At 42.0% G+C, this 19,380-nt stretch overlaps 1 protein-coding gene across 6 annotated transcripts in view; it reads left to right on the top strand.

The window, feature by feature from the left end:
* The first annotated feature begins 200 nt into the window (after nt 1-200).
* Nucleotides 201-19,380, top strand: part of SIN3A (SIN3 transcription regulator family member A) — a 63,893-nt gene continuing 44,713 nt past the window's right edge. For 3 of the 6 annotated variants that reach the window (XM_060154437.1, XM_060154397.1, XM_060154448.1), the window contains exons 1-2: nt 201-363; nt 17,401-17,622. In XM_060154437.1, coding sequence (XP_060010420.1) covers nt 17,434-17,622 — 189 coding nt within the window. In that variant the 5' untranslated portion in view covers nt 201-363; nt 17,401-17,433. Of the gene's footprint in view, nt 364-411; nt 428-15,664; nt 15,681-16,386; nt 16,405-17,400; nt 17,623-19,380 lie in introns of those variants that run through there. The other 3 variants (XM_060154407.1, XM_060154428.1, XM_060154417.1) reach the window with 3 other exon arrangements.

Raw genomic sequence — 19,380 nt, 5'->3', positions numbered from 1 at the left:
AAACCTTTGACAGGCGGATAGTACGGCCTGTGCGGAGCGAAGTTGAGTCTTCCCTCTGCGGGGCGGGCCGGGTGAGTGGGCGGGATTTCCCGGGTAACAGAGAAGCGGCCGCGGCGGTAGAGGCGGCGGAGACGGTTTCTCCATCTTCCCCCCCTCCCCTTCCCCCCTTGGAGTTTCCCTCCCTCCCTCCCTCCCTCCTTCCCAGTCTGGGCACTGGGGCCTGTGACCGCTTCGTTAGCGGAGAGGAGGCTGCCAGTCCGCTTTGGCGGGCCTGTGCCCCGCGCGTTTCTCGGGGCCTCCGTGCTGAGCCTGAGGCTCATGCTAGGAGGGACACGCAGTGAGAGCGGCCGAAGCAGCTTTGCGGTGAGAGCACGCCGGGCCGGGGTCGGGGCAGGGAGCCTGGTGGCGGGTAACGCCGGACTCGAGGGTGTGTATTTTTGGGGGGGACTGACCTCCTCGGCTTCCCGTAGAGCAGGCGGGCGGGAGGCGTGTGGATGTGTGAGGGGGGTGGGGGGCGGAGCGGGGTAGCTCTCGGTGCGGGAGGGGGAGGAGAGCGTAGTCCCGGTGCGCGCGGAGGGGGCGGGCTCTCGCGCCGCCGCTCAGGGGCGGGGCCGGCGCGCGCGTGCGATTGTGGAGAAAGGGGCGGGGCTGGGCCCTGTGCTAAGTGCTGTTTGCGGTCGACCACCCCTCCGGTCTTCCCGGGTTGGGCGGGGCCTCGGCTGGGCGGCCTCGCACTGGGCTGCTGGGGTGAAGGGACGGCCTGGGGGGTCTCCCGCTTGTGGCTTCGGGGCGCGGCAGGGAGGGGGCGTGAAGTCCGCCTTCCTCCGCCTTCCCGGGATCCGGTTGGCCGGAGGGGCAGTATGGAGCGGCGATGCCACTCCCCCTGGTCGTCCTCCCCCTTCCGCGGGTTTCCGCCTCCTTGGCAAGTGAGGCGGGGCTCGGGAAAGCCCGCTGTCCGGTCTGGCTGGGAGTCGCGGCGCCTAGATCTGCCCCGCCCTACGTCTCTTTGGGGTGGGAGGGGCCCCCAGACTGCAAACTGTGGAGATGTCAGGGCTTTCTCTTGTGGCTCAGCCATGCCTTTTGCCTGGGGCACGAGGGTCAGGTGCCAGAGCTGTTGTGTCTGCTTTTCTTGGTGCAGCATGGATGGCACCATGCAGCCTGGACAGTGGGATCGTGGTCCCCGCCCCTCCCCTCTCGGTTGTAATTATTGGGGCGAGGTGCTCAAGGTCCTTTCGTTGCAGTCTGCGGTCGAGTGCTGCTCGTGCTGAGACCGTGCTTCCGCAGCGGTGATGGTGGGGGGAGGGGCAGAGACTCATCAGAGACTAGAAATGTGGCCGGGGACAACCTTTCCTGGAGTTCCCTTGATGTTGGGTTACCGTGGCTGTACGGGGCGGGGTTTCCTCTGAGCCAATGGGATGGTGGGTAGTTAGACTTCGCCACTATTTCGGTGCCTTAGAACTTCAAACCCAGTTAGCCAAGAAAAGGATGTGCAAACTCCTCTTCCCAAGGCTGAAATTTAGAAAAGGAAGGGTTGGACTTACATTATATTAAAAAAATGATCTTTTATAGAAGATGGTGATTTTTTTTTTAAAACTCAGACTTTGAATGAAATACTCCAATTTCCTCAGCTTCTGCATTTTTGAATGCTTTAATTGTACTGGTGGTTCTGTTATTTAATTTCTCAAATAAATAAGTTGCAATTTAGGTAGCTTCAGGTGTTCTTGAAAAGTCTGCTTGTTTTATGTAATTCTGTTAGAACATCTAGACCACTTTCTATTTATATTCTATAAAACACTGTTCTTGCCCTATTTTTTTACAGAGAGTAGGGTGAAATCGAGGACTAGTGTAGCCTTGTGTATGTGACTTGTTGCCCTCCAACCTGTATTGGGAAATTGCCTTAGGACATTTCAAGTTTAATGAACCAGTTTAATTGAGGGTTTTGCTCTGAGTTGAGACATTATCTTTTCTTAAGAGAAATTACTTGTGTTTTCGATATTTTTCATGAGAAATTAAACAAGGAACAAATATGTTTATTTATGCACTAATATCTGAGCAAGCCCTCTGGCTAATTAGCTGAACTGAAGTTAAATTCTAGGTTTGTGCTTTGCTCAGTTGGGACTGAGAGCGTGGTGCCGTGTGCTATACTCATGTGAAGAGATTAAGTCTCACCTTCTTAGCTAAAGAAGTAGCAATGGCAACAGTAGCTTTTTAGTTTGGTTTATGGTGACTGTGGTAGAACTGGTGTGGAGGCAGAAAACCTGGGTGTTTTTCCTGATGCCATAAACTGACAAAGTTTGTGAAAAGAGTGGAGAATTTACCATTGGGAAAGTTTGGTCAATACATAATTGTACCTACCATTTGCAATGCTGTGTGCTGGGAAGCATAAAAGACCTAATTTATACCCTTAAAGAATATGTTGGGACTTCCCTGGTGGTGCAGTGGTTAAGAATCTGCCAGCCAATGCAGGGAACACGGGTTCGATCCCTGGTCCGGGAAGATCCCACATGCTGTGGAGCAACTAAGCACGTGCACCACAACTACTGAAGCCCGCGTGCCACAACTACTGAAACCTGCGAGCCACAACTACTGAGCCCACGTGCCACAACTACTGAAGCCTGCGTGTCTAGAGCCTGTGCTCCGCAACAAGAGAAGTCACCTCAATGAGAAGCCCACGCACCACAACTAGAGAAAGCCTGCATGCAGCAACAAAGACCCAACGCAACCAAAAATAAATAAATAAATAATTTTAGTTATTTAAAAAAAAAAAAGAATATGGTGTCTGTTGGCGAACCAGAGTCAGAAGTCCCACATAGGCTTTAAGAATTCAAGTAAGAGCCTGGATATGCTGTATTAGGAAAGTTTTCATAAATGCTTTTTCTCTCTTCAAATATCAGTATCATATACTATAGTTTTGTCAGAGTCAGAGACCCTAGAGAGATTTGCATTTTGTAATTAAGATGTTTTCACCTAAAGAGTAAAAAAAATTTATTTTTTTTTATTTTTTAATTTTTTTGCGGTACGTGGGCCTCTCACTGTTGTGACCTCTCCCGTTGCGGAACACAGGCTCAGGACGCGCAGGCTCAGCGGCCATGGTTCACGGGCCCAGCCGCTCCTCGGCATGTGTTATCCTCCCGGACCGGGGCACGAACCCATGTCCCCTGCCTCGGCAGGCGGACTCTCAACCACTGCGTCACCAGGGAAATTTTATTTTTTTAAGGAAGGTGGTGTGTAGTAATTTGATAAAATTCCTGGCAAAGCATAGTCATGTTTACATCTTAAGTGCAAACAGACAAGATACTGGAGGGCTATTCGAGGCAGATATTAATGGCTGTGAATTTTAGTTGGAATTGAAAGATTATGTCCATGGCATTCAGTAATCTAGTGCAGTGCTTTCAAAGGCTTTCTTACTCTTCTGGATAACTCCATCAACCAAAAGTTTGTTAAGCTTTATTTTCTGTAGATTTTTATATAGATGATGTTAAATGCTTTTTCAAACTACACCCTCTGTCTCCTTGAATAATAATAAGAGAACTTAACATTTATCGAGCCCTTTACTACCCCCCAGGCACTGAGTTAAGTATTATATATTTATTAATCTGTTTAATCTTCACTACAACCCTATGTAGTGGGTACTATGAAATCTATGTTTTAAAGGTGAGGAAACAGTGGGAAAGAGAAGTTAGACATATGCTAAGTGGCTAATCCAGAATTCGAACCCACATTCTGGTTCCAGAGTCCACACTCTTAATGCTATACTTCAGCTGCCTCTGGTCTAAGGGTAGTAAATGGAGAAGGAGCAGCGTGGGGTTTTTTTTTCCCCCACTTGTGGTAAAACATATATAATGTAAAATGTATGATTTTATCTATTTTTTAAATGTACAATTCAGTGATATTAAGTACATACACATTGTTGTGCAGTCATCACCATCATCCACATTTTGTTTATCTATTCATGTGTTGATAGACGTTTGGGTCGTTTCCACTTCTTGGCCATTGTGAGTAATGCGGCTGTGAACATGGGTGTATAAATATCTCTTCAAGTACTTGCTTTGAATTCTTTTGGATATATACCCAGAAGTGGAATTGCTAGGTCATATGGTAATTTTATGTTTAATTTTTGGAGGAAGCAGCAATGTGCTTTTCTTTTTAAATATTTATTTATTTGGTTTCATTGGGTCTTAGTTGTGGCACGCAGGATCTTTGTTGCCGCATGAGGGATCTTAAGTTGCGGCATGCAAACCCTTTGTTGCCGCATGTGGGATCTAGTTCCCTGATCAGGGATCAAACCCAGGCCCCCTGCATTGGGAGTGTGGAGTCTTAGCCACTGGACCACCAGGGAAGTCCCCAGCAATGTGCTTTTGAAAGCACATTGGGGGAAAAGATTGGGATTCAGGTTCTAAAGGTAAATTGAGTCAACATGCATTCTTTTTTAAAATTTATTTATTTGGCTGTGTTGGGTCTTAGTTGTAGCACGTGGGATCTTTCATTGTGGTGTGCAGGCTTCTCTCTGGTTGTGGTGCGCAGGCTCCAGAGCACGTGGGCTCAGTAGTTGCAGCGTGAGGGCTTATTTGCCCAGTGGCATGTGGGATCTTAGTTCCCTGACCAGGGATTGAATCCGCATCTCCTTTATTGGAAGGTGGATTCTTAACCACTTGACCACCAGCGAAGTCCCTCAGCATGCGTTCTTTTTTTTTTCCTCTTAATTTATTTAATTAATTTATTCTTGGCTGCATTGGGTCTTCGTTGCTGTGCATGGGCTTTCTCTAGTTGCGGTGAGCGGGGGCTACTCTCTGTTGCGGTGCGCGGGATTCTCATTGCAGTGGCTTCTCTTTGTTGCGGAGCACAGGCTCTTGGCGCGTGGGCTTCAGTAGTTGTGGCTCGCAGGCTCTAGAGCACAGGCTCAGTAGTTGTGGCGCATGGACTTAGTTGCTCTACGGCATGTGGGATCTTCCCCGACCAGGGCTTGAACCTGTGTCCCCTGCATTGGCAGCCAGATTCCTAACCATTGCGCCACCAGGGAAGCCCTCAACATGCATTCTTGACCACCTTTTTTTTTAATTGAAGTATAGTTGATGTACAATATTATGTAAGTTTCAGGTGTACAACAGAGTGATTCACAATTTTAAAGGTTATTGAGCATCTAAAATAGCTCTGGACTGACACAGGAAGAGTCTCTGTTCCCAAGAAGTTTACAGTCTTAGAAGGAAAGGTAAATATACATATAATATGATTTTACTACACATCAGTGTAGGTTGAGTGCATAAGAGTCAAGTGCAAAGAGCTGTAAGGAATTCAGAGGAGAGGCCACCTTTTGGTGGGAAGAGGAAGAGGGGACCCTGAATGAGAAACAGGAGGGAGGAGTCTGAAATCATACATCTAGTTTAAGGGAGTTGTTAGGCTCAAAATACCCCCAGAGAGTGCTTTGGAATGTTAGAAGGGGTGGCATTGTATTGAAAATGGCACATGAATTGTCTCTCTTCCAGAGTTTGTGCATCCTGTTCTCTTCAGTTCGCAGATGTGATTGCTTCTACTGCTTTGGAAGGTAGTTAAGAATCACAGTGAAGAAATTATGGACTTGGCATAACTTGTTGCTGTTACTCTGTCAAGCTGAAGATATATTATTAATATGGTCAACTATTATTTCCTAATACTTCTTTTCTTTCACATGCCTTCCTGTTTCTGCTACTTTAATAAGTGAGTAGTAGAGGTAATATCTTAGGATTTTAATCTTTTTCTTGTTACAGTTTAAGTAATTAATTCTGGGTGTTTGTTTTTTGTTGAGGTTAAGGTCAAATAATGAAATTCATCTAGCAGCATACTTGGGTAGTCTGAATCAGGGTTCTGCCGTTATTACATTATATTCTTTCCAAATGTCTCAAGGAGTTTTGTTTTTCTGACAGACATCTTTCTTTTTAAATATGAATTTTAATTGTCTTTATACAGTTATCTGTTCGATTGTCTTATAACAACACATTACAAAAAAAACTTTGACTTTCTTTAGTTTTGTAACTTTCTTTTGGGATCTTTCTTCAAAAGACACGCCCCCCCCAAAAAAACAAAACAAAACAAAACAAAAAATCACACAAAAGACATGCCCAGTGGGATTTGTTGTCAGTTATAACCAAATGCAGATTTTTTTTTTTTTTGTCCTTGTATATTTGCAGGTCAACAACCTGATACTGGTTTTCATCAGGGAGAGCTATACAGTGGCTCACAGTTCATCTAGATTGGGACTTTACTTTCTTGATAGCCTCAGTGCCTAGGACAATGCTGGCACACAGGTGATAGATAAGTAGTTTACAGCCTGAACTCTGTTGGCATTTTAAAGTTTGCTAACTAGAGGATACCTCTGTTTAGTTGGCAGTTGGCTTCAAAATTAGTTAGGCGTTTATTGGTAGCAGTTCCTAACTGATACATCTCTTTTTTGCCCCTCCCTTCTTTTGCTTTTGTACTCCTCACCCCCTCTTCTGTGTGTGTGCCTGCATGTTACTTGTATTTATCAGCTTCGTGGCAATGGATGTTTCCTCAGTCCTGCTGGTATCCTCCAGGTGCCAGGCTTATTGACTTGCAGGCTGTTGAAGGATATATGGAGCCACAGTCTCTTGTCTGCAGCTCTGAAATGCAAGAATTTTTGTTTGTTTGTTTTTTGTTAAGTTTGGTTCCACAACTAATTTAGGGGGACAACCTGTTCTACGCTGTCCCACTTGGTACAGAAATGTGAACGTGCGTGATTATAGAGAGCTACTCTATGCGCCGTATTAGCTTTCCAAAATCTAAACAATACTGATAACTCTCAAATTTCTGTCTCTCCCTGGGGACCTCTCCTTTGTACTGTAGATGAACAAATCCAGTGGCCCACTTCATATTTCCTCTTGGATATCTAACAGGCATCTTTGACTTCTCTCTTTTTCACACGTGGTCTATCAGCAAATAAATACTATTTGCTCTCTATTCAAAATACTATCCAGAATTTGACCAACTTGATACCACCCCCTAGCCCCCAACTACAGCAGTGAGTGCCACTAACATCTCTAGCTTGGGTTATATCAGTAGCACCTTAACTGTTCTCTTTGCTTTGTTATTGCCCCTCTTCAGTCTGTTCTTAACATATTGATAGCAACCCAAGTGATTCTCTGCTTAAAACCCTCCAACGGCTTCCCATTTCAGTCTGAGTTCTTATTATGACCTACGAGAACAAATACGGTATGCTCCCTATCTACTACCCCCAACTCCATTACCTCTCTGACTTCATTTCCTACTAGTCTCTCTTTCCTCCATTCTGCTCCAACTACGTGGCCTTTTTGCTTTTCTCGGAAAATACCAAGCACATATGTATATCAGAGTCTTTGTGTTTGCTGTCCCCTCTGCCTATAATGGTTCTTCTACTGATTTCTACATGGGTAACTCCTTACTTCATTTACTCAAAAGTTACTTTATATTAGTGAGGTACTCTTTGGTCACCCTTGTCTAAAATTTCAAAAATCTTCTGCTTTTTCTTCTTAGCACTTGTCACTGTCTGATATTCTGAACACTGTTTATTATCTTGTTGTCTATTTCTCCCACTAAAATGTAAACTTCCTGAGGGAGGAGAGTTTTGTTTTATTTACATCTATATCCCTAGCTCCCAGAACAATTCCTGGCACATAGTATGTGCTCAGTAAATATTAGAGGATGCATGCATGTGTGAATGAATGATTTGGTTTCCATCACAGCAAAGCACTATGCTAAGCACGGTGGAGGATACAAAGATGGTTAAAAGTTTGTGTGCCCATGTCTGTGTAGGGGCAGAAATATAGCTAATAGGATAGAGGCGGTATGAGGTGAGTGACACATCTATCATCTTAAGAACTACCTTGCGTTCTATTCTTTATAATGCTTTCTTTATAGCTTCGGCTAGTGTATCTTCTGTTACATTTAGTCTTGTTTTATACCATTCCTAGTTAGTTTATAGAAACCTTGTCACACAAACTAAATGTTAATGTCCTTGAGAATAGGTATACACAATGATTTCCTTCTTTTATATTCCCCTACTATTATACTTAATTTTTTAAAAACTTCAAAAAAATTTATTTGGCTGCGCCAGTTCATAGTCGCAGCACATGAGATTTTTAGTTGTGGCATGCAGGATCTTTAGTTGTGGCATGCGGGATCTAGTTCCCTGACCAGGGATCGAACCCGGGCCCCCTGCATTGGGAGTGTGGAGTCTTAACCACTGGACCACCAGGGGAGTCCCTAAACTTTCCATTTTGAAATAATTTTAGGCTTAAAAGAAGTTGCAAAAAATAATACAAAGAATTGCCATAGTACAGTGATCAAATCAGAATGTGAACATTGATATAATTATTAATATCTTTTGAATTGAACCAAATATTTTCTTGTCCATATTCTACCTATAACATCAGTGTCAGTTAGACCCAATATTAGTTTTTGAGTTTCTTTTTGAGCAGTATTAACTACTTGTAAAGATTTATATTTAATGACTTTATTCTTTATTAGAGGTCTTCAGAAGAACGAAGAGAAAATTTACTTATTTTCTTTTTAATGGAATAAACTCATTTTAGCTATTACCACTTATACATCTGACCTATATTGTAGGATATTGATGATCTTAGTTATCCTATATCTTGAAATGTTTTGGTCTTTTATCATCTTAGGAATTACTTTAGCATTACTCATCAATTATTCCCAACTGTGCTAAAAAAAAAAAACTAAAATAATAAGAAAATGGAAGAATGATGAATTGCCTAGAAGGATGATGCAGTAGTAAAATAAGTCATCACTACTTCAATTTTCTTACTGCTTTGCCCAAAGCATTACAGCATCTTTCAAGAAAGTGTACAAGAAGTTGGGGGATGCCATCTTAAACATTATGTAAGATGTTACCATTTGGGGTGAAAAGGATATGAAAGTTCTTTATACTACTGTTTTTACAGTTTTTTTACATTTTCATTCAACATGTTTGATAACCCGTAATCTTTCGTTTTCCTCTAATAATGGCAAAGACAAGAAAACTAACAGGAAGACATTTCACAGTTATTAGAGGAACTAATAGATGAAAGCAGTGCAACTGATAGCAACACTGTAGGCTGTAATGATGATGGTAGAATTGATTGTATAAGCCAAGCTGCAGACTTTGAGTCTTCAGATGACAGTATCCTAGATGAATTTTCTCAAACTGAAGAATTTATGAGTGGACAATATACTTCTGAGGGCGGGGTGTGGGCGGGGAGTATGATGTCCTCATCGAGGAATCATTCAACAGGAAGGACTTCAGAATGCAATATTTTCTTTCTTTCTTTCTTTCTTTCTTTCTTTCTTTCTTTGGCTGTGCTGGGTCTTAGTTGCAGCATGCGGGAATCTTCATTGTGGCATGCAGGATCTTCGTTGTGGCATGTGGGATCTAGTTCCCTGACTAGGGATGGAACCTGGGCCCCCTGCATTGGGAGTGTGGAGTCTTAGCCACTGGACCACCAGGGAAGTCCCCAGAGTGCAATATTTTCAAGAAGAATCCAAACCATTCCAATTTGCTAAAAGCATGTACAATGGTGTTCTTTCATCTTTTATGTTTTTATACCAAAACTTACTTGATGTGGTTTGTAAGTGGACAGATGCCAAAGACAGGTGTGTGTACGGAGGTGACTGGAAGGAAACATGTAGAAATGAAAAAGAAAAATCATTGGATTGATAGTTTAATTGGTATTTATTAGTGTAAAACTGAGAACGCTTGCATTTGTGGAGCGTAGAAGATGATCGTCCTGGGCTTCCCTGGTGGCGCAGTGGTTGGGAGTCCGCCTGCCGATGCAGGGGATGCGGGTTCGTGCCCGAATCCGGGAAGATCCCACATGCCACGGAGCGACTGGGCCTGTGAGCCATGGCTGCTGAGCCTGTGCGTCCGGAGCCTGTGCTCTGCAACGGGAGAGGCCACAACAGTGAGAGGCACCGCAAAAAAAAAAAAAAAAAAAAAAAAGATGATCGTCCTCTCTTCAGCAAAATTAAGAAGTAAGTTTTCAAAGTTGTGTTTGATCATGTGAGGGGGGAAAAAAAAACCCAAGAGTGACAGTAAGCTAGAACTTTACTTGAGATTTACGTGAAATCTAGAATCAAAGTTTATAGAATGGCTATGTTCCAAGTTCATCCATGACAGTTGATGACTAGTCAGTTGCATTGTAAAGAATAGTGCCTGTTTTGGGTATTTATATCTTCAAAACCAGGAAAATACGGAATAAAAATTTGGATTTGCTGTTTAAATTCTTTTTTTTAATTAACTAATTAATTTATTTTAAAATTAATTTATTTATTTTTGGCTGTGTTGGGTCTTCATTGCTGTGCACAGGCTTTCTCTAGTTGTGGCGAGCGAGGGCTACTCTTCTTTGCGGTGTGCCGGCTTCTCATTGCGTTGGCTTCTCTTGTTGCGGAGCACAGGCTCTAGGCGTGTGGGCTTTGGTAGTTGTGGCGCACGGGCTTAGTTGCTCCGCGGCATGTGGGATCTTCCTGGACCAGGGATCGAACCCGTGTCCCCTGCATTGGCAGGCGGATTCTTAAACACTGCGCCACCAGGCAAGTCCTAAATTCTTACTAAAATTTCTAATAAAGGTATTTTTAGCCCAAATGATAAATGATAATGCAATGATAAGTTTTTGTGGTATACTGAGGGTTAAAGGTGAATCACATGTCGTAAAGAAAGCAGTGTTATTGTCTGCATATACAAAATAATTGTCCTGAGTCACCTTGTTAAAAATTGTTGTTACACTGTAGTATGACGTAACTCCACCAAAGTTCACAGAAGGTATATGTCAAATGGGATTGTCATTATATTATATCGTTTCTCAACCTTGGCACTATTGATATTTTGGGCTGAATGATTCTTTGTTTTGGGGGGCTATCCTGTACACTGTAGGATGTTTGGCAACATCCCTGGCCTCTATTCATGAGATGCCAGTAGCACCCCTCTCCTGGAATTGTGACAACCAAAAATGTCTTCCAACATTGCCAAATGCGCCCTGGGGGCAAAATCTCCCCAGGTTGGGGGACCACCTCATCAGAAGAATGTGAAACTACTTTCAGGGGAGGCTTGGGTATCAGATATTATGGTGTTTTGAGAAGAATGGGTTGTTAATTTTGTTGAGTGATTATTCTGAGTAGTATGGGAAATATAAATAGATTGACTTTTTCATTCTGGAACACTTTTTTCATTTTCTAGCAGATTTAAATCCAGAAGTGGATCTTTGGACAGATTTTGAAGTAGACTGTGGCAGGCAGTTTTACTGGGTTGAAATAATTACATTCACTTAATGCTTTGATAAAAATTTCTTTGCTTTTGAAGAGAAGCCTTCCATTTTTTCAAGAGTATTCATTGAAATAAACTGACCAGGGCACAATTTTATGTGATTTCATGTGATGTTGACCACCAGGAAGAGAATAATTTCAGATTTTTTTCATATATAAATAAAAGAACTTTAAAGTGTGCCTAATTCAAGATAATATCAACACAAAATCAAGAGGCACTAAAGGGTCAACCATAAATTAAATGCATTTCAAAAAGAAAGCGTGTAGACTTAAAACCCTCTGTAATAAGGTGGTTTGTTCCATACACACTGTTACTTTGAACTTATCTTGACTGAAATAATTCTATTGTTTCCATTTAAGCCAATTTGTGAAATTTAATTTAAATGAAAATATTCTTTAAAGTTAGATTTTCCATTTGGATTCTAATAATTATGGAGAGATGTCTGGATATTTAGGAGGCCAACTCTTTATTGTGATTAAAGACATTTAGGTTGTAAAACTAGAAAGTTGGTTTTTATTTTTCTTGTTCTGAAAGGATTAGCTTTTACCTCTGCCCTTCTAACATTTGTCCGAAACGTGTCACATTCTCTCGTCAGTTGTCTTGCCCTACTCCAGAATACTCCCCTGCAATATCAGAATTATCCTGCTCTAGTTACTTTATTTGGGAATTATGATTTCTTTGCCTGATGATTTGGAGCTATTCCCACTTTTTATTATAACACATGGCCAGATGACTATGTAGTGTTCTGTGCCATTGTTTGTTCACATTAGTCTCTCTTTACTAGTTTCTGTCCCTCAAAGTGCCTTTATTTTTGGCTTTTTAAATTCCGTCTTCTTAGACTAGTGTTTTGATAACAGGGTAAGCTTCAGATCTGAAACAGTTGGAGACTGTAGTGGCAGACGAAAATCATGTCAGCTGAAGCAGGACTTGAAAGTAGTTTTCTGTCTTGTGGCTCCATCATTTGGCATTCAAATACTTACATTTCTACTCCAGATTGATCATGTATTCCAAGGAGAAAGGGTCTATCTACCATCTTGTTCCTTTAACCAGCTATGTGACCTTGAAAACGTCACTTAATTTCTTTGAGTATTAGTTTGCCTCTAAATAGGAGGCTTCTGGGTGTGCTCGTGTGACAGGACAGTTGTGAGGAGCACATCAACTGATAGCAGTTAGATATGGAAGACTTGATTGTTGTGGATCAGGAAATGTCCTATTCAGTGCTGGAGCCCCAACACTAAAGCACAGGGCCTGGCACTCGGGAATTATTTGTGGGGCGAATGAATTGGCAAAGATTTTAAATAGCTGTTTATTGCCTGTAAGTCCAAAGTTACTGTAATATTTTAATTTCATCCTGTATCCCCCATGCCCTAATTCATCCCTAATTTTCAAGATATAACTAAACATTTACCTTCTCCGTAGACTCTTTCTCACTGTACACACTTCTTCTCCCTTCCAAGTTTCTAGTGCTCATTAGTACCACTTGTGAACTAGTTTGTATTGTTAGCTTATCCTTCCAAGATTTGATATAATTTTATAGTTGACACCCATATATACACACTACCTGGATTTTACCATTACCATTTTTACAGTACTTCCTTTATCATATCCATCTATCCATTCTTCCATCTATCAATCCAAACTGATTTCTTGATGGTATTCTAAGTACATTTCAGACATTAGTACACTTTCTTTTTTTCAGGCCCTTGAAAGTGAAAGCGTGGTGTCCTGGCCACTGGACCGCCAGAGAATTCCTTACACTTTCGTCTAAGTACCTGAGCATGCATTTCCTTATCTAGAGTTCAATGCTTGTTTCTAGCCTTTTCCTTTTGATGCAGATTTATATACAATGAAATGCACAAATCTTAAGAGTACATTGTGTATGTGTTGAGATCACCGTGTATATATTCTGTAGCTTATTCTTTTCACTTATTATGTCCAGGACAGCTTTCCTTGTAGATGAACCCTGATCTTTCTAATTGCTACATAGTTTTCCTAATATGGATGGATCAAGTTTATTTAGCTATTGATAGACATTTAAATTTTTTATACTTTGCTGCAGTAAATATATTTGGCAGATGTATAGTATAGAAACCTAGAAGTGGAGTTGCTAGGTGATTAAAGGGTATGCACATTTTCAATTTAATTAAAAAATTTAATAAAAGCCTGCAAGTTGCCAACCAAATAGTCTATAACAATTAAAACTTACACCAGTAGTGTTTCCCTGCATTCTCACCTACGCTGAATATCATCATTCTCTTAATTTTTGGCAGTTCCTTTGGGAAATCGTTTTACTTTATATTTCTTTGAATACTAGTGAGGCTGTATATGGTCTTTCCAACTAGTTTTTAAGCTTTTCTAGGGCAAGGGCTGAGATCATCTACCCCCTTCATATCTGCTCCCTGAGTATTTGCTAACTGAATGGATGAGTGCTGCCAAAGCATTCCTGCTGTTGGGTTGAGGCTGAAGAAGGGATGAATGAGCTAAGTGTGTGAGACGTTAAAGCTGAAGTTGCTCAATGCATGTGTGTGTTAAATAAATAAAGGAACTCTTCTTTCCTCCTTGTTTTCTCCTCTTCTGTGTGAGGCAGGATAGTGAGGTAGTTAAGAATCCAGGCTCTGGGGACTTACCTGGTGGTCCAGTGGTTAAGACTCCACGCACCCAATGCAGGGGGCCTGGGTTCGATCCCTGATCGGGGAACTAAGATCCCACATACCGCAACTAAGCCCACATGCGCTGCAGCTACTGAGCCTGTACGCTCTAGGGCCCTCGTACTGCAACTAGGGAAGCCCGCACGCCAAAACTAGAGAGTCCAAACACCACAATGAAGAGCCAGTGCAGCCAAAATAAATAAATTAATTAATTTTTTAAAAAGGATATACTTCTGTATTCAATTAAAAAAAAAAAAAGAATCCAGGCTCTGGAGACAGATTTTGTGGATTCATATCCCAGCTTTGCCTTTTAGCTGTGCAACCTTGGGCAATTTTAATCTTTGTGTTTCAGTTTTCTCATTTATAACATAGAGAATAGTGGTACCTTGCTTATAGGGTTGTTGTAGGCATTAAATTATTATTGGTAAATTGTATAGAATGGTGCTTGGCATTCAGTATATGCTGTTATTATGTTAACTATGTTATCTTTCCCTTCTGCATGTACAGTATTTGAGCATCTGTGATGAGTGTCTGGAATGTGACAGTTGAAAAGGACTCTACCTTGAAGCTTATAGACTTGAGGCTTGTTTAGGGGAGTGGGAAGACACTTGACAGGCCTGGATGATAGGGTGGGGACTGAAAGGATGTAATTGGTAAGTTAAATTGTCCCCCCAGTGAGTAAGGAAGAATTTTGAAGGCCAAGTTAAGGAATTGAGGTTGTTATTGTTGTTTTGTTTTGGGGGGGTTTTTGTTTGTTTGTTTTTGGGTTTTGGGTTTTTTTGGCTGTGCTGTGCGGCTTGAGATCTTAGTTCCCCGACCAGGGATTGAACCCAGACCCTCAGCAGTGAGAGTGCCGAACCTTAACCACTGGACCACCAGGGAATTCCTGGATTGTTTTCTTAAGTGATGGGAAGCCATCACTTAAGATGATGGATTTACAGCTGGATTGGATTTGCATTTGAGACCAACTTTTTTTTTTTTTAATATTTATTTATTATTTATTTATTTTGGCTGCGCTGGGTCTTAGTTGCAGCTTGCAGGATCTTCACTGCGGCATGCAGGATCCTTAGTTGCGGCATGCATGCAGGATCTAGTTCCCCAACCAGGGATCAAACCCAGGCCCCCTGCATTGGGAGCGCGGAGTCTTACCCACTGGACTACCAGGGAAGTCCTGAGGCTGACCATTTTGAAAGCAGTGTAGAGGGTAGACTAGATGGGAGAGAGGCTGGAGGGTGTTGGTAACAGTTGAGGTAAGGGATGATAAGGTCTTGAAATGAGGGCGTGTCTGTATGGCTAGAGAAGAAGCAATTGATTTGAGAACCACTTCGGGAATAGAATTAAGAGTGGTTATTGTTAAAGAAGTAAAGTACAGTTCAGAGAAAGTGCAGACCCTGGGCGGTCTCTATAGTGTCATAGAGATGGTCTGGAAGGCAAACTCTGTAGAGGCAAATGAAGTTAAATACTTTATAGAATCACAGTCACTTTATAAAACAAATGATATTTTAATAGCTAAAAGATAGGACATGATCTCAGAGTAAAGCATAGTTCTTTAATAGTTAACCTATGAAAAACTCACTGCAATCCCCTCTCCCCCCGCTCTTTTTCATTTTCCTATAGACTTCTCCACAGACCAGCATTTGGCAATCACTAGAGTAGTCTAATTACATCCTTTTGCAAGTAAGGAAGCAGGACCAAAGTTATACAGCTTCGAGTCAGAGTTTGGACTAGAATCCAGGTCTTGACAGGTACTTTAGTTTTTTTCCATAGTCCTATGCTGTGCTCTTCTGATCTAAATTTGGTTTTCCATTTATGAGGTATTGACTGGCTTTTGGTTCCAGAGATTAATCTCAGATGTGTTTAAGCATCTAAGTTTCAAGCCAGTGGAACCCAAAAACAAACTGTGATCTAGATCATGGGTATACATAGAAGTAGCAGCCAAAAAGTAAGACTTTTCAGTCTTGTCCATTTATTAGACTTATCCCCAAGTAGGTTGAGATTGAGTGTTCATAGAAATTTGGGAGACTTAGTCCTTTGATCTAAAGTTATAGTCAATAGGGACTTCCCTGGTGGTTCAGTGGTTAAGACTTTGCGCTTCCAATGCAGGGGGTGTGGGTTCGATCCCTTGTAGGGGAACTAAGATCCCACATGCCGCACAGCGTGGCTAAATAAATAAGTAAATAAATAAGTTATAGTCAACAGAAAGGATATTTATAGCTTGCGATTTACAGAAAGATAACATTGAAAATAGCTGGCTTGCAAATGAAACAGTTGTGCTCCTGTGTCAGAGTCTAACTTAGGTTTGTAAGGTGTGAGAAAAACCCAAGACACTATTTCAAGGCTGAGCATTCGAGTGGCAGGCAGGTTGAGGATGATGGTGAGGACGGAGAAGGGGTGAAGCAGCCTTGAGGAGTCCTTGTGAGGACTGCTTCCCCTCAGAGCATGCACGGTCCCAGGGAATGAAGAAAAAAGGTATGGGTGGATGTAGAAAGTAGGTAAAAGCCCCCCACCCCCAGTCTTAAAAAGAGCCTTACTTTAGGTGGAGAGGGAGTGGCTTGGAGATCTGTTACTGTATTTTTAATCTTACCACAGCAGTGGTGTCTTTTTAAAGTTTTTTTTGTGACCAAAAATTGGTAGGCCTTGGCCCTATTTTGTCTTCGGATGACTGGAGCATTCTTTCGTATTGATATGCTTATGTTAATGATACGGATGTTGGAAAAGCTCTGAGAAGACCCATCTGGATTCCTGGCCATAGTGTTTATTAGACTTTTTGTGTGCTGCAGGAAAGGAAGTGTTCCCCTACAGGGAGATTATTAAACTAAGGGATTCTGGAATCACTTTAGGATTAAAGAAAGTTAGAATCAGGAGAAACCTTAGCAATGGTCTATTTCAATCTTATTTTATTTTCGGAGAAACAAACTCACATGGAACGAGGAACTTGTTGAGGCGTACATAGTTTCTTAAATTGCCAAGTCTAGAACCATCGTCTTCTTACTCCTGGCCTAGTGTTCTTACCATGATACCATTTAATTGTTGAAACAATTCATATTTTAAAAAGTAGACGGGAATTATAGTACTAGCTTTTGAGAGGAGTTAGGAAGAAACACTTGAATGTTTTTATAGCATGTGAATAATATAATTAATGTTAGGGATGATGACGCTTGACAAAACCAGAGAATGAAGAAAGGTGTATCTTTGTGTTTTTAAATTGGAGGTTATTTTTCAACTCTAGTACCAGAGTAATTCAAACTATGTTATTATTTAAATTTTGTCTTTCAGTTGTAATAATCTGTCCACTGTTGGGAGTGTGTGCACCAGCGTGCACAAAACTACCCAGTGATTATCTCTAGGATGAAGTAGATAATCATTGATTCTGGGAGTTGAGCTTATACCAGTTTGGGTGACTGGTTGTACACATTGTATTGGAGTGCGAATTGGTTTGCATGTCATTGCTTTTCATTTCTGCAGGTTTTGTAGTGCATCCCTGAGCATGAGTGCAGAATGAAGCGACGTTTGGATGACCAGGAGTCACCGGTGTATGCGGCCCAGCAGCGTCGGATCCCTGGTAGCACAGAGGCTTTTCCTCACCAGCACCGGGTGCTTGCCCCTGCCCCTCCTGTGTATGAAGCGGTGTCTGAGACCATGCAGTCAGCCACAGGAATTCAGTACTCTGTGACACCCAGTTACCAGGTAAACTGGAGCCCATCAAGGGACTAGGGGTGAAAGAGGAACACTGGTGATTTTACCCAGTTAAAAAATTTTTATTAAACATTCAGATATTAAAAAACTTATTTATGGGGGCTTCCCTGGTGGCGCAGTGGTTGAGAGTCCGCCTGCCGATGCAGGGGACACGGGTTCGTGCCCCGGTCCGGGAAGATCCCACATGCCGCGGAGCGGCTGGGCCCATGAGCCATGGCCACTGAGCCTGCACGTCCAGAGTCTGTGCTCCGCAACGGGAGAGGCCACAACAGTGAGAGGCCCGCGTATCGCAAAAACAACAACAACAACAAAAAATTTATGAGATATATGTAAGGTATAAAAAATAATGTAAACAGTGTACACTTGTGTATTTACCATGCACATTTTTAAAAAAAAAATGTTGTCATGACCTTTGAAGTTCACTGTCTCTCCCTGATCCCTTTTCCTTTTCCCTCCCTTTAGAGGTAGCCACTAATCTGAACTCTGGGTTTATTATTCCCTTGACTTTATTTCATGTTTTAAAATCATTTATTTGTTTTTGATTGATTGGAGTATAGTTGATTTATAATGTTGTGTTAGTTTCAGGTGTACAGCAAAGTGAATCAGTTATACATATACATATATCCACTCTTTTTTAGGTTCTTTTCCCATCTAGGCCATTACAGAGTATTGAGTAGAACTCCCTGTGCTATATAAAATCATTTTGTTTATACCGCTAGACAATAAAGTTGTTTAGTTTGGGTATTTTTGAACTTGTATATAAATGAAAACATATATTTTCTTCTTTGACTCACTTTTTTTTTCACTCAGTGTGGTTCCTAAGACTTACCCATATTTAGTATGTGACCAATTGAGTGAGTCATTCTCATTTAGTTATGAATTATATTAATATATCCAATTAATTTATCCATTCTTCTGTTGATGGACTATCAGGCTGTTTCCAGACTTTTCCTGTTAGACAGGAACTGTGGTGAACGTTCTTAGGTTCTCCTAGTGCAGTGGTACTCACAGTGGCAATTCACAGTGACAAGACAAGCTTGCAACAGAATGTAAGTCAATGCACTACGTTTTTTATCAAGAGGGTTTTGCTATAGGAATTTAAAACGGCAGTGGAATTAAACAGTGTGCTTAGTTGTGAAGCACAACTGTGTGAAGTAGTTGGTTTACATCCTGGTGCAAGCTCTTTGTTTTTGCAGACCACTCAGTGGGTCTGAGGGCACGGTAGGAAGTTTCTTGAGTGCCTAGGAGACGGATTACCGGGTCATAGGGTGTGCACATCTTCACCCTTAGCAGGTAATGTCAAATTGTTTTTCAAAGCTGTACCAGTTTGTTGTTGTTGGGTTTCTTTTTGGTGCATTGGGTCTTTGTTGCTGCGCACGGGCTTTCTCTAGTTGTGGCGATTAGGGGCTATTCTTCGTCGTGGTGCACAGGCTTCTCATTGTGGTGGCTTCTAGTTGCGGAGCATGGGCTCTAGGTGCGCAGCCTTCAGTAGTTGTGGCACGTGGGCTCAGTAGTTGAGGCACGCGGGCGCTAGAGCATGCGGGCACCAGTAGTTGTGGCACGTGGGCTCAGTAGCTGTGGCTCTTGGGCTCTAGAGTGCAGGCTCAGTAGTTGTGGTGCACGGGCTTAGTTGCTCTGCGGCATGTGGGATCTTCCTGGACCAGGTATTGAACCCGTGTCCCCCTGCATTGGCAGGCAGATTCCCAACCACTGCACCACCAGGAAGTCCCAAAGCTGTACCAATTTATT

Source organism: Lagenorhynchus albirostris, chromosome 1, assembly GCF_949774975.1.
Source record: "Lagenorhynchus albirostris chromosome 1, mLagAlb1.1, whole genome shotgun sequence".
NCBI classification, from domain to species: domain Eukaryota; kingdom Metazoa; phylum Chordata; class Mammalia; order Artiodactyla; family Delphinidae; genus Lagenorhynchus; species Lagenorhynchus albirostris.
Note: the sequence above shows the minus strand (reverse complement) of the source record. Positions and strands in the feature narration are given on the sequence as shown.